The following is a 20,014-nucleotide window of genomic DNA, read 5'->3' on the forward strand; positions in this document are numbered from 1 at the left end:
TGTCTTTATACCATCCTTTGTAGAAGTAGTAGTATTAAGCTGCTGGGGTGTTGTATGTGCTGGTGAGGATAATATTACAGAAAACGGTCTCCTTCCTGTCTCCTCAATTCCTAAAACTTTTGTTAACTGGTGTATATACTGAAGGAACCTTTTAGTTCCTTGAGAAGTAGTCCCTTGACTAAAATTAGCAGGAACTTCTTGGTGGAAACCCGGCTCATGATTGTATTTTTCTGGTAATAAGACCGGCCAAGGCTGCATCCTGAATCATTGGCTTACCATTCTTTGATTAAAAATGAATAGATAAACTTCAATTGAACTAGTAAAGGCACAAAAGAGAGTCTGTTGTGTTGAGCTGCTGTGCTCTTTGTACACACCTGACATATGACTCCCAGTCTTTACACTGGGAACACAAAGTGCCATAAAAACAAAACCGTTTTTTTCCCCTCAGCACTGAGGTCTGCTGGGGATTACAGTGAACTGACTCTCTGACCTTTTAACTGACTTTAGCTCCAAGAATTAATGACTTGATGAAGTACGCCAATAGAATTATATTATTACCATCACAACATAGGTTACAATAGGTTTTAGTCAATACTTTTGTAAGTAGTGTAAGAAGTCTTCAGATTTTTTACTTGAGTAAAAGTAGCAATACCACACTAGAAATACAAACAATAAAAAATATAAAAATAAAAATAAATTGCTGACATTTAAGACACGTGTGTGTACGTGCGTATGTGTAAGTGTGTTTGCATACATGCATATAAGTATATGGATTAAGGCCATGTGTACGTAGGTGCAAGGTACACCTGTATCTGTTTGTGCAGACATACCGATTTATGTTAAGGTATATTGTATATCAATGTGCATGTTTCTATATTAATATTTGCCCGCTAGGTATTATGTACATGTACAAATATCATGAATCAATTCAATTTAATTGTTTTGGAACTATATGTTCTTTTCTGTCAACATGAACTAATAAAAAGTTGTTAACAAAAAAAGAAATATTACAACAAAATGTACTTACATTAACAAAAATAAGGTGTGCAGAAAATTGGCCCCTATATTATTAGACTGTTATTACTGATGCCTTAATGTGTCAATACAATTTTACTGTTGTAACTGGTAGGTGGAGCTTATTTCAACTACTTTTAATAGTGTTTGGTTGTTCATTTTTTAAAAATACATCAACTTGTATAAGCTGTTCACATGTTTTGTGTGTCAAATCTAAACATGCAAAGAAAATAGTAGAAGTATGCCAGTTAGGAGAAGTTCAAAAGGAACCACATTTTCTTTTGTATGGTCCATACTTCAAAATCCAGATTTGTTTTGGTGCTCGGATGATGACAAAATGGAATCCCTGTTTAATTTTAATGCTTATAAGTTGGCTACTTTTGTTTTTCAAGTTTGGAAAAATGTTAGGATGGTTTATTTGTTTAAGATAACAGATAAGATAAGATATTTATTTTATTAGTCACAGGTAATTTACATGGTATGTGTGGGGAAATTTGTTTAGTATTATTTGTAATTTATATTGTTACTCTGGTTTCTGCCGTTGTCTTTTCTTTATTTTATAAATAATGGTGTCTAAATAATATGCACAGCCCTGTTTGGGCTGGGCATATTATTTATGCATGACACAATAATAATAAAATCAAATCAGTAGCTATAGCTGTCAAATGTAAAGGAAAAAAAACATCCTCTGATATGTATAGTTAAGTATAAAGTAGCTCAAATGGAAGCAACCAAGTAAGGTACAAGTATGTTATTTTCCAAGGTTTATATCCACAGTAGAGTTAGTGGAAATAGAAACTGGCTGGACAGGACAGCTTTGTGAAAGTCTCCTCCCTAAACTGACCTCTGCAACAAAAGCTGCCAATCCCAAGAACAGGTGGTCCCTTATGGTGCAGACAGAGGAATAAAAGGGACATTTGTCAAAAAAATCTGAGCATTTATTTTTGGTCTACAGAACGACCACAATCTGTTCAAAGGTTGTGTGTGTAGTAAGGGAGTCAGAGTGTTTAATTTGATCTGCTTTGGGGAGTATAGAGCAAAGATTATATGCTGCACATTCCTCATCCATTGCCATCCACATGCCAGCTCTGCTCGACCTCACTGTGAACCAGGACATGTGACTCCTCCTCGCTCAGCCTTGTTGTTTATATGAAACGAAAGCGGGTAGGATTGTGAAAAAGTCTGTAATATGAAATGTTGGAGTAGAGAGTGTGTTTGTGTTACTTCTACTTTTTTTGAAGTATCCAGACAGTGTCTGTTTGCTCCCGACTCCAGTTGAAAGAGTTAAAAAAAACACCACCTTTCAACTAGTGATGTGGTGGTCACGAACGAGCCGGTTCAAAGAGCCGACTCTTATAAGTGAACGATAATGGTACGTGTCCACAGGGGCGTTTTTTATCGTGAGGGGACGCGATGCTTCCCAACATTGGACGCTTGGTGGGCTGTCACTAGACACAGGCTGTCCCCACCTGATTGGACGAAGGTTTTCCCTTGCCGTTGGCTGCTGCTCCCAGCTTTCAAACCGGAAACAGTACGGAGGCTCGTTTGGAAATTTCTTCTCTTATTTCACAAAAATAGTTCACCGAAATGTGTTTCTGAAAACATTTGAGGTGAGAAATAAGCCGTTCAGCTGCTGAATCTGTCTTTATTTTGGATCGACAACGTTTATTTTAAAAGATTCTTGGGAGTTTCGAGAGGCGGCGAGTCGCGTCGGACGCCCGTGATTTGCATAAAGTAGACTAGACCTCAACTTTATGCAAATAAGGAGCGGGCGTTGTGACGCTCCATTTCTCTAATCACGACGCCACGCTACCAGAATGCATTGCGCGGCTGCTTACATAGACAATGAATGGGGAGCGTGGAAAGCACGGAGCCTTTGGACACGTACCATAAGAGCCGGATCCCATCCGAGAGCCCTTTTTCTTTTCTTTTTCTTTACTTAATTCAAGGCAGAATGATAGGACGATCTTCTCCGCGCGGTCTACAGGTACAGAGCAGGAGGGAGAGGAGGAGAGAAAGAGAGAGAGGAGTGAGGTGCGCGCATACCAGAAAAGATGAGTGACAGTCGGAAACGAATCAGCATGTACGTTTATATCATGTTTATTCGTTTATAGCATGCTTATGTTTGTTTATAGCTTATATTGTTTATTGTATATTGGTAGAATTTCAATCTTTTTTTTATTCTAACGTTTTTAACTATTCTTTTGTTATTATACTGCTTATTTGCACCAACAAAACCAAAGCAAATTCCTAGTGTATACCTCTTACACCTGGCAATAAACACGATTCTGATTCTTATTCTGATTCTGATGTAAAATTATGGTATTCTGGAAATTATAAGGTTTAGTATAATTATATTGAATAATTTAAGTGATATATCTGCACACATACTAATCATAGGTCAAAAAAGTGCTAAATTTGGCTGAATTACAAAAAAAGGTAGAAGTGGTAAAACGGAAGAGCCGTTTGGGAGCCGAAAACTCTTCTTTGGTGAGCTGAGCCAAATGATCAGGCTCACTAAAAAGAGCCGGAATTCCCATCACTACTTTTCTATTAGCGCAGTTTACTTTTTGTAAGCTCGCACCTGATTGGTCCGCTCAAATAGAACGCCGCTTGTGATTGGCTGAGAGGTGTCCTGTTGACCGAAGGTGGACTCCAACAGAGAGTCGCTGGAAGCACAAAACATTTCCAGCTAACCAAACTGCACCATGCGCCTCCTCCTCCACTCCTGAGTGGGAATAATCACCGGGAAAGCCGTTTTTTTTGTACTCAAACTATATTAAATTATGACAACGCCCGATCCTGGAGCTCCCACGCTATGATTCATCTGGGTTTTCTTGCTTTTATGGACACAAACGTCGCTGCCCGCCTGTATAATGACGCCTCGACACTAACACAGGTAACTTTGTTTAAACTCCAGCCGTTAGCTTGGATGCTAACCGCTAACTGCCTGTTGTCTCTCTTCAGTTGTTTGTTGCTTTCACACACTTTACACGCTTCACAGTCCGCGTTCACCGCCTATATAACGTAGAAACAGCATCTTATATTGTCATTTTAACTTTGAATGTGCTGCTATTTTATTAAAAGTAGCAAAAGCTACTTTAAGTTGGTCTTTTTGAGAACAACAGCTCGACACGCTCTCTATACGAGCTCCTAGTTGACCAGTTGATCTCCAAACAAGAGACAATTAAACCATCTCTAAATCACATATGTTCTGGTGTTATAATAGAAATACAAACAGTGTAATGAACCTGTGTGACTTATGCTGTGTAATCCAGGTTCTATACGTGTGTTGTAGCTTAATTTCAACTGTGCCTGCCTGACTGGGCTTTTTATTTCGCCCTTTCTTCTGTCTGTCGTCCACTTGTTGCTTGTGGCCATTCATTATGCAGTGTGTCGATGATCTGCGTTGTTGTTGTGCTTCAAGCTGGAGACAGCAAGCCCTAAATTGTTGTGATGATGATGTGGTTTTGTCACATCACTTGTCTTCACCACGTCCACAAAAAAGATGATACTTAATTAAGTGTACATCTTGCTTGGGAGTACTTCTGTAGTAGCTTTGTTAACTAACTTGTGCTCACATTTCATCAGTGTCACCAAAAAGGCAATGAACAGATGAAGAAAATGTAAAAATTCTAGCACTTATTTCCCAGTAAAACAAATCCCTTTCATTTTAAAAGTTTCCTTTGTTACCTAATCACACACTTAAAGCAATCTATACACATTAATACAGGTCATGATTATCAAGTTCTTTACATTGCATACAAGAAGAAGTTAAATTGAGATGACATCTGCGTTGTTGTTGTGCTTCAAGCTGAAGACATCAAGCCCTAAATTGTTGTTGAGTGAATAATGCTGTGATGATGTGGTTTTGTCACATCACTTGTCTTCACCACGTCCACAAAAAAGGTGGTACTTAATTAAGTGTACATCTTGCTTGGAGTACTTTTGTAGCTTTGTTAACTACCTTGTTGTGCTCACATTTCATCATACAGTGTCACCAAAAAGGCAATGAACAGATGAAGAAAATGTACAAATTCTAGCACTTATTTCCCAGTAAAACAAGTCCCTCTCATTTTGAAAGTGTCCTTTGTTATGTGAGAATAAGGCAGTGATGGTTAACACAGGAATGCTAAAAATACTTTACTGGTATGATAAATTATAAAAAAGGAAATATAGAAATGACAAAAGTACAGTATCCCACTACACCTCAAAAACTAAAAGAGGTAGTTAGCGCACTTAGTGTTTACAAAACTACTTTGTTTGCCCCTGAGCATTAAAGGTGACAGAACTAACTAATGAAACACCAAAAAGGCAATGAACAGATGAAGAAAATGTAAAAAAAATGCTAGCACTTATTTCCCAGTAAAACAAGTCCCTTTAATTTTAAAAGTTTCCTTTGTTACCTAATCACACACTTAAAGCAATCTCTCACATTAATACAGGTCATGATTATCAAGTTCTTTACATTTGCATACAAGAAGAAGTTAAATTGAGATGCCATCTTTGTTAGAGTCACACTAACAAAAGGCAAACATTAGCAGTACCCCAGCATTTAACATTTTCCACATGAATAACTTCTGTAAACACAAAGAATGAAGTTGTAACTTTAAACACATGGTAAAGCATGTGCTTGCTTTGCTAAAATTACTAGTTAAATGTCAGTGTCTATTGTTAAAACAGATTAACGTTTCATAGAAGGAATGTTATAACAAAACAGGGGATGCTTGAGATCAAATGTCACGATAACATTATTACTACAAGTCAGCCAGTGTAAAGTCACAAACATCAAGGTAGAAAATAGAGTTAGATTAAGACTTGTTGCGTAATGTTGATTGTCCAAAATTAAGCACGGATGGTCTACTATTATGGGCGTGCAAACAACTGAGGTATTGATTCATGTTGTTTTACAGACGAGCTGAACAATGTGAGATGTCATATCTCATCTATAGCAGTTCATTTGAATATATGCCTGTGAATGTAAATGCAGTAATAACTAGGGCTGTCAATCCATTAAAATATTTAATCGCATGATTGTCTATAGTTAATTAAGCAAATTAATCACATTTTTTATCTAAATATTACATTCAAAATATACGTTAAAGGGAGATTTGTCAGGTATTTAATACTCCTATCAACATGGGAGTGGACAAATATGCTTGCTTTATGCAAATGTATGTATATATTAATTATTGGAAATCAATTAGCAACACAAAACAATTGACAAAAATTGTCCAGGAACCCTCACAGGTACTGCATTTAGCATAAAAAATATGCTCAAATCATAACATGGCAAACTCAAGCCCAACAGGCAACAACAGCTGTCAGTGTGCTGACTTGACTATGACTTGACAAGCTAGTATGACATGGTTGGTACCAATGGATTCCTTAAGTTTTCTAGTTACATATGACTCTAGCTTTAAAACTGAGCCCACTACATCCTTAAAACCGCAAGTTGCGTTGATGCAACTGCAAATGCAATTGTTTTGTTTTCTTCTTTCATTTTATTTTATTGCTATGGACCCTCCTGTGTGAAATAAAGTTGTTATCGCGTTAACCTTGACAGCCCTAGTAATAACACATGTCTCTGCCCCCTCTCTCTACAACAGATGGATTAACAAATCAAGCAAGAATGGAGGTGTAAATTGGACAGAGTGGAACATATTTTTTTTTTGCATCCTGCTGGAGCTACCTTTTCGATATGGGCGTTCACGGATAACAGGATTTTAAGTAAAGTTGAATGATGGCATCACGTTGGGTTCATTCTTGTGAAGATGATGAGAGACAACAAGCAAGATCTTCTTTCTGTGAGGTAAACAACAACACAACTCAAACCTCAGATGTGAGTTATTTGTAAAATGATGAATGACATTTTTCACATGGTGATCATGAAAGTGCTTTTTGGGGGCAACTGACTCTGGTTTCCCTCTCTCAGTTTGGTGTTGGTGGGGGAGTAATGTGTTTGACACTTTGGCCCAGCTGTTTGCGCTTGTAACAACTCTTGCTGAAGTGTTTTGCTCTTTATCTCACCAGTGCTTCATTATTTTGGTTCTTTTTGATCATTATACCCATTAAGTTTGTCCGTGCTTCCTATGTTTTTTCTTGTAACCTGCTGGGGTTGATCATTGTGCATGTAAAGATCAAAACATGGTTACGTTGCAGGACAACAGCATTTGATTGGATTAGAAATGTTTAATCAAACTCATCACTGGTGGAAGTGGGAGGAGACAATGGCATTGAAGCAGTTTATTCAAGACCCGTCGTCTTTCAGATTTTTAAGCTGTGACCCCTGTAATACCAGACAGGACACCATCTGCTCCTCTCAAAGCTTGTCGCCTGAATGAAGACCTTCATGGTAAACTAGATAGCAACCCGGTACTCTTTGAAATGGAAGGGCACCTATTTATAGAATCCGTAGTTTTCTTTCATTCCCTCGATTGCCTTTAATCTAATATTCAGCTCCTCACTTAAGCCTCGCTGCTTCTATGTGAATAGTCTATAAATGAGAGATCTGAAGCTCCTTATGTTGTCACTTGAATTTGATTTTAGATCATTTGATACTTCAGTACTCAACAAGATATTAAATCAATTCAAATAATAGACTCTGTCTCATTAGGTGTGTATTTAGTTTATTTATATGTCTTGAGTTTTTTTTCCAGAGGTCCAGAGATTTTTTTTCGGAAGTCTAAGAACATAATCAAGAACAAGAATCCCTTTTCATAGAGGAAAACAAGCACAATTATATTTTAACACATGGCTCATTCAGAAGTCATACTGCAGAGACGGCTTGTGTTGCATCCCTGTCTTTTTCTCTGTCACAGCTAAGTAAACAAACCTGGGTAATGTGCTTACCTTTGCTATTTCGACCATCTGGATACAACTTCTTAACTTCAAAATGATTTGAAGGAATCAATCTAATAGCACTTAACAATTCAGATGCAGAAAATGTGCTCATATTCCCAGAAAATAACTCAAGGCAATATTTGGTCTTCCCTTGTTGCTTTCTAGAAAAAAATATTTTGTATAATACATAAGAAACATGTTTTTTTTTGACAGTGTTCTACGGTGTGAGGGAAAAACCTCAGTGCAGTCAGTGGGAATCTTCTTTTTGCAGTCCCTCTAATAAGGCTACCACACAAACCAATTCATGTGCTAATTTTGAGCCGGAAACCCCCTGGAGTCTCTGGGTTTTCTGGAAATGACGACACTGTGGATTTAATGACTTCAGAAGTGGATGTTTTTTAATCACCTTTTTAAATGTGTCTTTGCAAAACACAACTTGATGCTCTCAGTTGATGAAGATTGATCAAGAGATGTTAGTGATAAATGGGTGTGCCTTTGTTTTTATTCAGAGAGAGGGTGGGTTACTGTCTCAAATGTTGTGGAGCACAGGGACAGGCCTTCAACAAGGAAACTTTGTTGAAATGAATTGAACTGAGATCCTAAAATTGGACTCATGGTGGATTTAAGACTTTAAAAATGTTTTTAATAGTACAATAGTACCGTGTCATAATAATATTTAGTGATGATTAGATGTGTGTCTATTCTATTTTTATGAAAACATTTGACTTTGCCCCTGTTGCCTCCCCATGGTAGCTACTTTCATGTTCATCAGACAACATTTAGCCATCCTTTAGTCTGCAGTCATTACTCTTCTTGGCCTAGATGGTGCTTGTATATTATATTGTATATGGCAACAACTTGAGTGTCTTTGGCTTTTGCTGGTGTTTTGATTTTTCTTCTATCTACACTGGGGTGTTTGTCCGCTTTATCAGCTGAATAGTGCCTGGTATTCAAACATTGCAACTGAATCTAAACAGCAGACAGAGTTGGCTTAATGTCTCCCTCCTCTACTTGGATTCCTCTGGTCAGATATTGAGTTTGCACCACAGAGATTTCCGATTGGGTGCTTATCACTCCACTGTTGTGTGACATGTCTGTGGTAGGATTTTCTCTATTAGCCTAGGATCTTACTATATTGTAGGGTTTATTTTTGCGTCCTACATGATGAGTAGACTTTAGTTTGCTATGCTCCAGTAGGATGACAGAAATGAGAGTGGAGTGAAATGAATGACTGTTTCTGATGATGAAGCATGATCCATATTTAACACTGTAGGAGGCTATTGACAAACAGACCCCCCTCCCTGTCCCCACAATCTTGGCCTCATTAAAGCCCAGTGTTTATCTCATTTAGGCTGGCTGCCTTTTACAGAACCCTCTGTGCAGGCATCGTATGGCTAACTGATGGCAATCGGAAGGGAAAATTGACCTTCAATTGGATAGAAGAAGTCTGTTACTTCCTGCTGTCTTATGGTTGTGTCTGTGATGTCTCAGGGGAAAACATAAGAGATGGGCTATGTGATTCAGTTTTCCCTCCTTCCACAGTTTCTGTGCAGTAAAAACACCCATGTCATCTTAGATGGAAACGCCTGTGTCGTTTTCTGTGTCTTGTTTCAGCTCATAGCTTGAACACTGAATCATTGGAGATGCATAAACGGAAGGTGATATTTAGCTGTTTTTCCTTTTGTCAGATCAACTGCTCAATCCTGCTAAATCAAAATGTTGAATGTTATTTAACATTTCATACAAGCAAAACATCAGTCAGCAAGTGTTCAATGTACAGCTTGGGCAAAGCTTTGCGAGAGAAAGAACTAAACAGCTGCTTTCTTTTTTAAAAATAAAAAATCACTCCTCAGGAAACTAAATGCATCAGTAATTTCTTCCCACAGATGAGAGTGGGGTGTATAAGCAGTCCACTCTCATGGCTAAATTCTTCTGTAGTCAGTTTACTTGTCACTACAGCACTCATTCTCTCTGAAAAGGCATGGTTTGGTTTTTATTCTGCATTTAGACTTATGCAAGGGAGATGCACAGCCTTCATTCCTTCAGTGTTCAGTGTTTCCAGCAGATACAGTCTGGCATCCATATGTTTCCTTTGGTTGTTTCTGGGTTGAATTTCCCTGGGTTATTACAGGAAGTGTGGAAGCTAGGGCTGCAACTAATGATTATTTTCATTGTCGATTAATCTGTTGATCATTTTCTCGATTAATCGATTAGGTTTGGTCTGTAAAATGTCGATCAGTGTGAGAAAGCCCGTCTGTGCTGCCGACGGCAATGTCCTAATGTCCAGTTTCTCTCTTGCTCTAGTTGCCAAACACACTCCATAGACACACCCAGACTTAATTTCAATCAGTCTTTCCCAAAGCCCAAGATGACGTCCTCAAATGTCTTGTTTTTTCCACAACTCAAAGATATTCAGTTTACTGTCATAGAGGAGTAAAGAAACCAGAAAATATTCACATTTGAGAAGCTGGAATGGGAGAATTTGGACTATTTTTTCATTAAAAAATGGCTCAAACCGTTTGTTGCAGCTCTGGTGGAAACATATTTTTTGTGTGGGTATTCACATTTACGATAATTTTATAAAAAATTATTTACTTTCAGTATTTAAACAAACTCTCAGTATTATGACAAACTGTTTGGGGGCACATCTTTGTCCTATACCATGTCTATAACATCAATAGCATGTACAATACCACAAGAAAGAACAAACATAGAAATTGTCATAGAATTGAGTCGGTGTTACCGGTGATACCACCCAGGTAAGTTTAAAAATCATCATCGCTGTTTTAGACAATGATGCCAGAAGAATTGTAATGAAAAATTGCCACCATAGGACTTTTCTGTGTCCCATCTGTATGACAACTAAAAGTGTGGCTTGCACAAAGCACACACCACGTGTCCACTAACAGGCTGAGTAACGATGCTCCTAACTTTGTCTTGCACTACATGGCTGGAACGCCCAGGTCTCACCAGTGGCCCTCTGTATCATTATCTTAGGCTTTTCACAGTTAAGTGCTTGGTTTGGTTGGGATGTGGTGTAGAATTTAGCAGCCCACAGAGAAGTAGGTTTCTTCACATTTTAAGACTGTGTACTTGTCTGATGTATTCAGGGCTGATGTCATGTGGTGCATGTAATGTGTTATTTGGTGATGTCAGCAAAGGTTTTTAAACATATAGGAGGACATGCAGTGTGGTTTCATAGCATTTGTTAAAATGAACAAGGTGGAAATTCCAGTTCTTTTTCAGTGTGTACCTAGCCTCTAGATAACATTTGTGGTGTGTAAACAGCTGTGCACGTACAGTTTTCCTCCTCAAATTTCTGATGTTAGTGGGTGGTATTGGTTTGCCTGCCCTTTAATCTCTGTGGTAGGGGGAACCACCGATGCAGTCTCCTCACAGTCTCTCAGAAAATGACCACTCTGGCATGCCACTTAATGCGCTTACAAACGGTTTACCCTTTGTCAAACAAGAATGGATTCTGAAGAGCATTACACAATTGTTTTATGCCAATGCAAATAATGTGTAACACTTAAAAGAGCTCTGTGAAGAGCCTCAATCTTAATGGATGAGAATGGTCTGGCTTGCCATAGTTCATTCAACGTTGCTGCACTGTGAAACAAAACATGTCTCACAATGTCACATGTCTCACACATGTCTCTCAAAATTGCCTGTAGCCCTCCATGGCAGTGCAATTGTATGGTAGCCATGCATGAAACCTAATAAAAACACCAGCCTTAGATAGTGTTGTACTGGTGCCATTAGGTGGTCAGTCATTATTTGGGGGATGTGTTTACAGGATAAAAGGTTAACAGATCCCCTAAAAGAGCAAAACTCTTTCCAAACTCCCAGCCTGTCTGCGGCCCTCCTCGAGCACATTCATTCATACTCCAGATGGAAATCCTTAAAAACAGGTTATGCATATATACTTTCACTTTTAAAAAAGTCTTGGTAATTCCCTAAACAACTGGGCATTCTAGTTTTTAGCAAATGTCACTCAAACGGAAGTAAATAGTGCATTTGTTGTGGACTATTTTCAGCTACGTATTAATACACATTTGGTGCTCTAGTGAATATTTATGGCAGCAAGATGGTATAAGTGGATTCCCTCAATAAACAGCAGTGCCTATGTTTATTATAATGAAGGAACATATCAACCAGTGCAATGGTGTAACTTATTATTAGGGATGTCCCCGCTACTCGATAAGTCCACTAATCGGTTGTTTTGGTCTTAGTCAACTAAGATTTCTTTAGACGATTAGTCAATTTTTATGCTTTTTTCATGCTGAATGACTTATTTCCAAGAAGCTTATGAGCACATCTCTGGTAAACACAAGATTTAAAGTGGTTCTTTTGTGTGATTCTTTGTGTAGAAACTCAGATTTACAGATCTGTTGATTAAATCAAGTAGTCAACAAAATTGTTAGAGTTTTAGTCGACTAAGAATTTCTTTGGTCGACGATAGCCCTACTCATTAATGTGTTTTTAATAGTTTTTGGCACAGAGGAATAATCCACAATATATCAGGCTTTTGCTACACAGGCAGTATTTGTTTGAAGGATCAATTCTTTGTTGGTTTTGCTGTTTTTGGACTAAGTGGAATCTGGTGGTTGAAATTAGTGTTCCCAATCAGAGACCCGGGGCACTGCTTGAATCCAAGAGCTATCCAGCAGGAGAACACATGTTGACTGAAAACTCTCTCCCAGCTGCCTCACCCAGTGCAAATATCAGTCTAGCACTGTGGTGATTCATAAATGGGTCAGCGTCATTTGTGGGCAGGAGAGAATAGGTGTGTGTTTTGATGTGGGCTTTTTCTTTCATGTGCTTCTTCTTTGTAGCCCCTTTTTTGCAAGTAATCTCATAATTTTCTCCTTTGTTGATTCCCTTTTTGACCTCTTGTCACAGTTATGTGAAAGCATTATTAATCTGGTCTATCAGGTTTACACCAGAGTCTTGCTTTGTTCTCAGTCCTTGATATTGTTTTTTTAAATTTTTTTTATTAGATAATAGGAAAGAGAAACCATGAGGGAAATGTGGGTCTGGAATTTATTGACCTGGAATGTCACAACACTATTAACTATGCAAGTGGCGATGATAACTATGCCTGGCATGCGTCTGTCAGGAGGCCCACACCCCCGTCTGTCCTCCAGATCCAAAGATCAGAGGGTTGGATATTGCCCAGTGCACTGGCTGCTAAATCAGATCCAGTTGACTGGGAATGGCTTGCCCCGGAGACACGAGGGAAGCAGTGCAGGCATTTCAAACATCCAGTTGATCTCCGGGTACGGATTTTAAAGTTTTCTAGTGGCGTGAAGGCACCCACTGTGTACAGACACAGACTACAGCGTGGATGTGCTGGTATCCCAGAACAGCCAAAGCTTGGTTATGCACAGTAAAACCTGTTTTGCTAGTTTCATCAAAATACATGCGTGTCAGCTGCACCTGCAGCTATGTTTCCCAGCCTGCCACAGTAGTACTATGAGTCCTTGCTCTCACAGTGTGCACGTTTGTACTCTTGCCACTTAAAGTACACTTTGATCCAAGTAGTTTATGTCACTGTCTCTATAGGCCCTGACACACCAAGCCGACGGTCGGCCGTTGATCAGTTTGGGGCCGCTGGTGAGCGTCGTTCGACAGAGTTTTTGAAGTGTGTACTGCACCGTCGGCTCTAGTCTGTCCGTGTTGGAGTTTTTTCAGCCGATTCAGCATGTTGGATCGGCGATGGAGCCCGTCAGTGAGAGAAATTACTCTGATTGGCTGTTCAGCTTAAAATAATCAGTGCACGAGAAGAGAAACAGAAGTGAGGAAAGCAAGCCAATGAGTAAAGTTCTTTTATGTCTGGTTGGTGTGTCTGGGCCTGGTTGCTGAGATTGAGAAGCGGTAAAACACACTGCAAAGAGTACAGTGCAACATGCTTTAACTTGGTACACACCTCCAGGCGCACAATTTATTTCTTACTAACCATTGAGTGTGAGGCTGAATGTTCATCCTGTGACATACTCGGAGCGATCGGATGGAATGATTGTGGTTTTAAGTTGATGTGAACAAACTGTTGCTTTTTTTAATTTTATTTTTATGTGGTTTGGCTCATTCACTCCTCCCTACAACGGCTGGATCAAGTGGGAGAGCTTCTCAGATTTATTTATTTCTTTTTTTAATCAAAATATACAGGTCATATTAGACTGCATTAATCACAAGTAGACATGTAGTCCTGCAAATTCTTTGCTTATCTTAGTTTGGCACTGGCTATATTAACATGCAGGTAAATCACTCTGATTTTCTGACATTTTGCTCAACATATCTGCCCAGGCAGAGATAGCGTGAATGCAAGCTCATCAAATTCCTCACGCTGTGGGGAAAGTCTACGCATCAGGGAGTAGGGGGAGGGTTTGTTTGAGACAGGGTGAGGAAAAATACTTTTTCTGTGTGGAAATACAAGAATGAACAGAGGTGTTCCTGACAGTCGTACTGAAACAGGGAATATGATACGGGGAGACCTGAGTAAAGGAGGGTGTTGCTGCACACACAATTCCACAAAGGTGTGAGGCTATAAATAGCCAGTAAACAACACAGGGGTGTCCAAAGCCCTGAAGCCTGACATGCTCTACTCTCCAGCTGTGAAAATGGGATACCATGACTTTACTGTAAACACTGGACAGCTTGTTATGTTTTTCAAAAGCCCATTCTCTAAACCATGTCCAACTTTAATGAATGACTGACAGTTGATATTAGTTTACCTTAGCTCAACTTAAAAGGTAATTTGTTGATATGTGTAAAGTGGGGATGACTTTAGTTGTGTTGTAGTTTAGTACCATTGTTTTGGGATTTTAGCACTGCGGTATTCCAAAATACACTTCCATTTTCAAGATTTCATAGCTACATTTTTCAGCACAAATCTCATAGATCTCCTCATCAGTGTGAATGTGAAAGTAGGCCTACCCAATTTAAACTCCTTTCCTCCACCTTTGTCTTTGTGTAGAATGAATCTCCAGAGTGGAGAAGCCCAGCTGATTCTCCCGCAGCGCAATACCCAACAGACGAGGAGGCGTTCTCATGGCCGAGACCTAAAACCGTGCGTTTGCGACGCACTTCCCAAGGGTTCGGCTTCACCCTGCGCCACTTCATCGTGTACCCACCGGAGTCGACCACGCACTGCTTCCCGGTAAAAGTCAAGATTGTATTTGCTATTAAACTTGTCAGAAGCTTTCATGAGTTTCATACACCTGAGCATTGTTTGCTTATATAAGATAACACTGAGTCAACAAAAAGCCTGAAATTCTGTGACCGTGAACAACAAAGTCACTTGAGTATTTCTGTGTTTTTTACAGGAGGAAGATCATGGCCGCAGAGGTAAGCAGAAAAATTCTGTTTCTCTTCAGGCCTGCTCTTCAGCACTGCTGAGTCAGAGCAGTGCCTCTGACTTCTAATGACTCTTAATCCATCCACTCTTTGGCTCTTTTTGCTTCCTTATGAAATGAGAACAATGTAGCTCTTGTGTGTCACTGACCTTTGTGGAGGCATGAAAGGTTTGGTCAGCACCACCTGTTTCTGTCCTGCACTGACCCACCTCTTCGTATTGTTTCACTTTGTTGTTGTTCTTGCTGCTTTTCTCCCTCGTCATAAAGAGGCCGTCAGAAAGAGATGGCCTCAATTTTACTGGGTTGTGTGTGTTTGGCCCTCTTTCCCCTTGTTATTCTATTTTCTCTCTTTTCATAAGGGACAACAAACTCCTGGCATTAGGCATTAGTTAATGCTGATTTGTTTGAATAAAAAAGTTATATACTTTAAATGCAGTGTGCAACGTAACTTCCGAGTTATTTACTAAATCCTTATGGCCCACTCACTATGTGGCATGCCCAAAATCACCCTTACATTTTTAAAACAAATGTTTTGGGTTGTCAGTCCTTTGTCATTTTTCATAAAAACACAAGCAAAGGTGATAAACAGCAGCCATGTTCCACACATTTGTGTTTTGTTTTGTTAATCCACACAAGTTTGTGGATTAACATGGTCCTAAATTGTTATTTTATAGAAACAACAACTGCATTTATCACGACTCCTTTACTTTTGCTGAAGACAGAACTCATCAGTTTTGTCTTCCGAGCAATTTACATCCAGAGGAAATATGATGGTGATATGTTTTGATTGGTATGTCAGTGATGTTTAATTTTGACCTGTGTCACATTTTATGCCAAAACATCACAATTTGACTCTTGATTTTATCAAGCAAGACTTTGTAAGTCTTATGAAAGTTAATTGAATTTTCAACCCTGTGTGGTTGCCAAGAAGGCAGCTTTAAACTTTAAAATTTTGCGTGAGATTCCCCATGAAAGAAGCAAAAGATGTACTATACTCATTCAGGCTTCTCCAACTAGAATATATTTCATTTAGATTTTCCTGATAGGAATTACCTTTGATTGAGTTAACTCTAACAGTTACTGCCTGTCCCATCCCAGTGTGATCACTGTGAGCTGATATCCCAGTAGCTTGGTTGTGGGCTTAGCTCTACTTAGTCTGTTTCCATTTGTTGACTGGGAGGAGGCTGCTGTCTCTGGAATCCGTCCATGTAGACGTCAGTAATTAAATTAGACATTTGTATTCATTGGAGAGGAAAATTGTACAGGGAAAGCACCATGGTAATTAATCTTGAACATGTCAAGGAAGTGAAGTATTGTATGCACAAGTCATATCTTTGTTTTCAATAGACTTGAGGAAACCCCATAAATCTGTCTTAACTTTAACTCATACCACAATATGTATTGACGTCATTTGATTGTATTGGTGTTTTTTAGAAGACATTTTCACACAAACATTGATGAAGGAAAAACATCAGTAATGTGATATGGTGACCTAACAGGTAGAGAGGCATTCATAATTGATTTCTCACACACAACACTTACAGTCAGTCAAGCTCAGACATTTATGTCACATGACTGTAAGTCATAAACACTAAGCAGTATTCCAAATCTCCAACAATGATAATGTGGGCTGTTGTGTAGTATGACATGGACGCCGCTCATTAGAAAGCAGAGTGCACGTAGTCACATGGTCATCTGCACATACTCGCCGACATGTGCTTGAATCAGTTTACAGTCCTGCCCTAATGATAATTGTTGCTTTCATCCAATTAAAACCCTGAATGGACTGTATATGATGTATGTACGCAGGAGGTCATGGAGATGCGCACACAAATATCCAGCAAGGCACAGACAGGGTTTTAAATATGATGACATAGCTTTTTATCTTGATACGAGACTGCTCTAAATAGCAGTCCAATTACAGCATCTGCCCTTAACCACATGATACAATTATATTGTGGTGTCTCAGTTCCAACTTTGAACTGATTCTGTGACCCACTTTGTGATTTCTGCAACAACAGGGATATACTGGAGATGGCTCATTGTCCAAATCTATGCTGGAAAGCACACACAGAGTTTGCTCAATGTCCAAATTGAATCTTCATGTAACGGTACGGGAGAGCTAGCTCCCATTAAAGAAGTCATGATTAATATTTCACCCAAAAACTAAAACACTGTAGAAGACCCTTTAGTCTGGAGCTTTGTTGCTTCTGACCGAGTAAGCCGGAGAATATTAAAGAATCCTGGCAGTTGCATAATGCTGGACACAGGGGCCCGTAGGCAGCAAGCCAATTGAAGAAGGAAAAAAAGACAACCCGGGATGATTTTAAGTCCAGACTGGGCTAGCTTGGTCACAATACCACACCAAAGAAACAGCAATAGGCAGAAATCAAAAGGAGGGAGGAGAGATGCACACACATACCTCTGATGCAGTCTTATTTATTCATAAATTGATACCTGTATGATAAATTACGTCTATACTGTAGGACGACTTGGAATTTTCTCCAAAGGATTCAGTGGATATGAGTAGTCCCTCTGCCTAACCGAAGTGAGCATCTAGATCCTTCTTACTATGAAAAAGCACCATTAATATACCTACTGGAAATTGATTGTTTACAAGATTGAAGACTTTTAAAATTTAGAGCAGCATGCATAGAGGTAGCCATATGAAAGTCCGTTAATGTAGCACTTTTTTGCAGATAAAAATAATGTTTGAGCATAATTGCCTAAAGAGAGAAGACAAGAATCAGACTGTAGAATTAGAAGGCCAGGCTTTCAGTCAATAGCGTACACCTATACTAAATCACGCTTAAGAAGCTGCCAAATATTGAAGAACAATTTGTCAAGACATCAACAAAATGGATCTTTAAATCAGGTCTCAGGTCATGCCTTCTCCTACTGTATGTATAGTCAGACCTACTTCTTTTTTGGGCTTGTTAATGGACAAAACATGTTCAACAGCCGACCTTTTTGTGTAGAGAAATTCTCGTATCCACCAAACAACTTTGAAGAGCTCTTTCTGTATTTTACAATATGCAGTCTAAGCCATGGGGACAGAATTTAGACGTCTTTCTTTGACCATTGCTCGCTGGAAAGATTAATGGTATCATTGTGTTGATCGCCCTTTGACACAACTGATCATTCAGATGAAGTGTGGTATTATCTAAAGAAGGCAATATGTGCCAAAACATTGATTTATGTATAAAAACATTGCATCAGAGTTATGAGTGTGCCACTGTTGTCCCTCCACCATCAATTCTCTCATTGTATTACAGTCTCCTGCTTCTCAAGACAAAGCTCTTCTGTCACAACTCTGGGGTCAAGTTTGGGTGCACTTGTGATCTAATGTTCTCTTCTCAACTCTTTCACATCGAGAATGGCTGTCCTTTACCTCAATCACAGCTGTGACTTAGTCTGCCTTTTGCTGTATTGTTGTTCGTGTTCATTCAGAAACAGCAAGCTACTTTTATGAAGGCTGTGTTGAGTGTTTGTTGATTTAAGTTTAGTTGTCACTCACAACTCATTAAAGACTATTTTTTTTAAATACTCTTTAATAGCTTTACCGCAAATGAGCATAAACACGAGCCAACTTTAGGCACTTGAGTCAAATCATGTTTTTACTAAGCCTCTCTCACTCTATTTGCCAACTGATTAAACTAGTGCATATGAAACCTGGCAATGTTTTCATTTGCTTAGACAGGGTTTTGTTCGGTTTTAAAGGAACACTCCCAACATGTTTTTGTGTCTCTACTGAACGCACAGAGAGGAAATATTAATATTATTATTATATTATCTTGCTGAACAAAACATGTGAGCATCATAAATGTTTTCTTATTTTCTGCTATAATCCAAAAGCCATTGGAAAAATGCCTTTTTGTCGAGGGAACCCAGGACGATGTTAACTTCCTGGTTGGCCTACAAAATTACGTCATCCCTGGAGCACTCTATAAAGCTTTTATTCTTTCTGTAATGTTGTCGGATACTTATAATAACAATCTGAGCCTGTGAGTGGCAAAAACAAGTCCTTTTAGTGGTCGTGTAATGACAGTACCAGGTTGCCCTAAATGATTACATTACAGCTTGTTTAGCGGCTGCAGTGTTCTCCCTCGATGCTGGACCAGTTTCAAAAAGTGTTGTCCCTATTAGTCAGTTAGACACAAAAACATATTCTAACTAATATAGTATCTTAATCACTCAAAATATAAGGTGACTAAGTTGCCAGCGAGGCAACCACTTTTAAAAGTTAGTGTTGAGCCCTGATAGCAAACAAAAAGCAGTTCTCAAAATGTTGGGAGTGTCTCTAAAAATGATTAGGTGCCAACAGCACTAGTTAGGTGGTAAGTTTATGTACATTTGTATTGCCCAGAGTAGTCTTATAGAGCAAAGATAAATCTGGTCGGACTGATTTAGAGTACTATAAAAATAAATCTCTATTGTACACATTGTGCAGTTACTACTTGTTAAGTTGATAAGTACAAGTTGAAGAATGCAAAATATGAATGCACAAATGTTAGATTTATCATCTTATGTTCTTTAAGGTGGCAAAAAACAGTGAGTTTCTTCCACTATACATTTAAATATTTACCATGGCTCATGTGTGGATTTATGAACAGCTCCATTGTGGAGTTAGTGATGCAGTTCTATAGCAGACCAGCAGAGGGAGCATGTCTTGCTGCTGTATCTGTATGGTACTCCTGTTGCAGTATTACATAATGTGAGTCCCCAGGATGTGATTCTGCATGAGTAATCTCGTGTGTGGAAGAGAGAAAAATGGAGGCACAAGTGTTTGTGTTAGTGAGGTT

The 20,014-nt window shown here is 38.9% G+C and overlaps 1 protein-coding gene across 2 annotated transcripts in view; it reads left to right on the forward strand.

The window, feature by feature from the left end:
* Positions 1-3,679: 3,679 nt before the first annotated feature.
* Positions 3,680-20,014, forward strand: part of arhgap21b (Rho GTPase activating protein 21b) — a 40,515-nt gene continuing 24,180 nt past the window's right edge. For both annotated transcript variants that reach the window (XM_074651334.1, XM_074651335.1), the window contains exons 1-4: positions 3,680-3,913; positions 6,624-6,826; positions 14,834-15,016; positions 15,183-15,204. In XM_074651334.1, the coding sequence (XP_074507435.1) occupies positions 6,755-6,826; positions 14,834-15,016; positions 15,183-15,204 (277 nt within the window). In that variant the 5' untranslated portion in view covers positions 3,680-3,913; positions 6,624-6,754. The remainder of the gene's footprint in view (positions 3,914-6,623; positions 6,827-14,833; positions 15,017-15,182; positions 15,205-20,014) is intronic.

Source organism: Sebastes fasciatus, chromosome 11, assembly GCF_043250625.1.
Source record: "Sebastes fasciatus isolate fSebFas1 chromosome 11, fSebFas1.pri, whole genome shotgun sequence".
NCBI lineage: Eukaryota > Metazoa > Chordata > Actinopteri > Perciformes > Sebastidae > Sebastes > Sebastes fasciatus.